The 4,098-nt window shown below is 37.8% G+C and overlaps 1 protein-coding gene across 2 annotated transcripts in view; it reads left to right on the top strand.

The window, feature by feature from the left end:
* Positions 1-1,315: 1,315 nt before the first annotated feature.
* The window catches only part of LOC306987813 (histone lysine acetyltransferase CREBBP-like), a 34,867-nt gene continuing 32,084 nt past the window's right edge, over positions 1,316-4,098 (top strand). For both annotated transcript variants that reach the window (XM_079592395.1, XM_079592394.1), the window contains exons 1-2: positions 1,316-1,447; positions 3,420-3,460. In XM_079592395.1, coding sequence (XP_079448521.1) covers positions 1,437-1,447; positions 3,420-3,460 — 52 coding nt within the window. In that variant the 5' untranslated portion in view covers positions 1,316-1,436. The remainder of the gene's footprint in view (positions 1,448-3,419; positions 3,461-4,098) is intronic.

The raw sequence follows: 4,098 nt of genomic DNA on the forward strand, positions 1-4,098 counted from the left end.
TAGAATGTATTTTTTTCTGTCCTTACCAGTGCCTGGATTCGTGTACACAATATAGCATACTGATTCACAAGCTCGGTAACTATGGTGCTGATAGTTATCCCAACATATGTGAAAAAATGAAAAAAATTATACCCCAAAATATAATAAAGACAAAATTCCCTTGCCCTTTGCCTCAGTGGAGGTTTGAAAGCTTTCTCATTGAAAGCAATGTACTGGCCACGTCACTGGACCCTTTTTCTGACAGTGTAGTGACCCGAGTGAGATGGGGTAAACTTTAAAGAGGCAAAAGGGGAACAACCTTGACCCTCACCAATTTGGGCCAGGTGTTCTGCGATGCCCATTTCAGTTTTAAAATCAAGTAATGTATTATAGTTCCAGAGACATCACTCTCGAAAGTGCGGGAGAAACATTATTTCTAATTTACATTAACATTTTTTTCTTTCCATCTTTCATTTTTACGTAATAAACACACATCTAAAAGAAATAATTATTTTTATTTTGTGCGCATGCAATTTGTGTGTACAGTTTTAAGGGTGTACTCACACTAGCCAGTTTGAACCGTGCCCGAGTGCGTTTGACCACCAATGGGGGGGGGGGGGGGGGTACTTTCCTTGCTTTCTTCAGGCGCCACAGGAAGTCGAGACATTGATAGGCCATCATCTGTGCATTATGGAGAGGAGATACGTTTTATAACATGTTTAAAAACAGTCTGAAAAAATCTGTATCCCACTATAACTTTTGTCAGGAAACAATAAACTTGTCCATATTCACTGCTGTTATTAAACATGATGTGAATTATTCACAAAATTAAACACTTGATGATAGGCCATCATCTGTAGATTTTTTTGGGGGGGATACATATTTTGTCAGGTCGAAAATACGGTCTGAAAAAATCTGTATCCCACTATAACTTTTGTCAGGAAACAATAAACTTGTCCATATTCACTGCTGTTATTAGACATGATGTGAATTATTCACAAAATAAAACACTTGATGATAGGCCATCATCTGTAACGTTAGCTACACTCGCTTTGTGTATTCACAGACATTGTCAATTCATTGCAAATTTAGTCCGATCGTTAGGCTATAGAATAAAAGCAATTATTTTGATAGATGTGCCACGTGATAGCTGTCTTTGCTAAACCTCATTGAAAAAACAACAATAGTAAAACGATAACTTAAATAATTTACGTGTTATAGTTTAATTTACCTTGGTCAAACAAACGGCCCACCTTCACTGCTGAATGCGTGCGCGCTCCCGCGACCGGGGATACACACTTTCTTTCAGGGGTAAGTAGCTACATTGGCACACGACACCGGCAAATTTACAGAAGAAGAGGTCGATCGGGTCGCGGGTCTCGATTTCCCTGTCGAAAAGTTTAGTATTTCAGAAATATTCATATATATATATCATAATTATACCGGGCTGGGGCATCATGGTTATCTGGTATGTTTACGATTTTGTTATATAATTCTGTATTTACAAAATGTATCGTGTCCCGGAAATGCCCGTCTTTTGAAAAGTCTTGATGTAACGTTAGATGCGCTCGTATTTACATTTGGCCTGGTTTGTTTTGTTCCTCATTTGCTATATATAAGACAGAATAAACAGGAAAATTATTTGTATGTCATTATTACATTAAACATGGATTGATTAACAGTTAAGTAATGAATAACAGGGTCATCTGCATGAAAATGTCTGCAACTATTATTTTGCCGCAGTCATTAACAGTTAGCATTAGCATTTTGAATTTCAATCTTTTGTGTTCCGATGCATGAGTGTAGCTTTATTTGAAAGTCATTTGATTAGCCTAATCTTACAGTGCATTAGATATTCAAGTTTTCACCAGTAGGGTAATATGGGTAAAGATGCTCCCTTAAGAATTTACCATTTAGAATTTAAATCATATTTAGCGACGAGTTCAACATTTACATGATAAAGATGCAACATCCAATATAAAATATTAAGAGAAATGCATGGAAACATGTACTAATTTAGTTTTATACGGAAGAAAAGACTATTGCAACTTCCGTATCATGCAAACTTTAACCTGAATCCCAGTTACAATATATTATATCTAATTATAAAGTTACACAAACAGCATTTCCTTGTTCATGATTTATGTTTAAAAATGCTTGAACTTTTGTTCAATCAGATTTTAGTGTGGGTGTCAAGTCACAAAAATGAAAACCAAGCAATTCATAAAATCTAGTGTACTAGCTCACTGCTTATTGTGTTAGCACTAAAACTCTGATTAGCATGAACGACATGACTTATATCACTTTGCGGGCCCTATCTTGCACCCAGCGCAATTGACTTTATACACCGACGCATGTATCATTCCTATTTTGCGATTTTTCCCTCCGCAGATGCACATCAGTAAATTAGGGAATGAACTTGCGGTCCCGGGGGCGGTTCAGCGAAAAGAGGCGGCGTGTTCCGGTGCAAACGTTCCCTGGCGCTATTTTGCAGTTTGAGAAAACAATTCCGCCACTGACCAGGAAAAACCCAGTCTAAGACAGTGGCGCGTTGCGCGTTATGCTATTTTAGGGCGTGTGCTTGTCCATTATGTAGCGTGTGAACAACGCGCATACACTTTGATTCTCTGATCTAAACAGACGCAGCAGTTTTCATTTTTGCAAATCATACATTATTACAAGGAAAAATATTAACACACGAGGGAAATCATTGTTGTATCAATGTGAAAAAAATAGGCATAAATCTAGCTTACATTTACCCAAGTTATTATACGTCTGTTTAACTGAAGCTAATTTGGGTGTGTTTCTCCCATCCCCATACAATGTCACTTCTCTGTCTTTTACGGCCCTGACGAGAACATCGCGTTTGATACTTGCGTTTCAGATCGTTAAAAGAGGGCCCTGCGTCTGCTTACTTTTGTTATGTTTAATAAAACAAAGTAATTGCAGTCTGTTTAAAGTTTTTGCAATATGTATGTCATTTTAGTAATTTAAACCTAAAAAAATATGAAATGATGTGTTCCTTCGAATTTGGGACATTTTCGCTAACTTCTTAGAAAGGTTGTTTGTTTGTTTGTTTTAAATGGGCATGAAACGGAAGAAGTTGCGATAGACTTTTCCGAGTTAAACCACTGCAAATAGACAGGATCATTGGGGTTTGCTATTGGTCAATTTAATGTAGATTGACAGGATCTCCTGCCCTCGCCCAAAAGAAAAAACAAGTCATCATGCTTTTAGTTTGCCCTTTCGCCTGACTGGATGTTAATGTTTTAGCACATGTTAGCATGACATCACAAGTCGGACAGCATTTCTAAGCGGCATGTACCTCACTGTTGATTGGTTCTGTGCAGAACTTGCTCTTCTTAAACTAGCCTTTTGCTAATATCATGTACTGGTTGAAATTAAAGAAGTTAAAGGAACTTTTTTTTCTGTTTCTGCAGTTGCGGCTTCATCTGTGTGTTTGCGGTGCTGATAAACAAAGGTGAGCATCGGAACGACACATCAGAAAGATAAATTCATGCCACGGACTGTGTTTGAAAGTTTCTTTTATTTCAGTGTGTCTGCAGGAAACAGTAGAGGCTGTTATTGGCGGTTCTGTTCTCCTGCCGTGTTCTTCCACTGAACATGATCTTAAACTTCAAGACACTGATGTTCATTGGAAACACAATGGCAGCGAGAATGTGCATGATATAGTCAAGGGTGAAGATTCACTGCAGTTACAGGATCCGCGTTACAAGAACAGAACTGAAAGTTTGCCTGATGAGTATGAGAAAAGAAACTTCTCCATCAAACTCAACAATCTCACTCGCACTGATGCAGGAAAATACAGCTGCATCATCACACCCTCATCTGAGCTTCAGACTGTACAGCTGACAGAGGTGTCAAAAGTATTCACATTCATTACTCAAGTAGAAGTACAGATACTAGGGTTTAAAATGACTTCTGTAGAAGTTGAAGTATCAACTCAAGCTTTTTACTCAAGTAAAAGTACTGGATTTTAAAACTACTTAAAGTATAAAAGTAAAAGTAATGCAAGGCAAAAAATGCCATTAAGGACAAAAACTTAGACCGCGCCAAAGGGGCCTATAGTGCATCCCCCCCAAAAAAAATTCTAAGGCC

The sequence above is a fragment of the Phoxinus phoxinus genome (genome assembly GCF_949152265.1).
Source record: "Phoxinus phoxinus genome assembly, chromosome: 20".
NCBI lineage: Eukaryota > Metazoa > Chordata > Actinopteri > Cypriniformes > Leuciscidae > Phoxinus > Phoxinus phoxinus.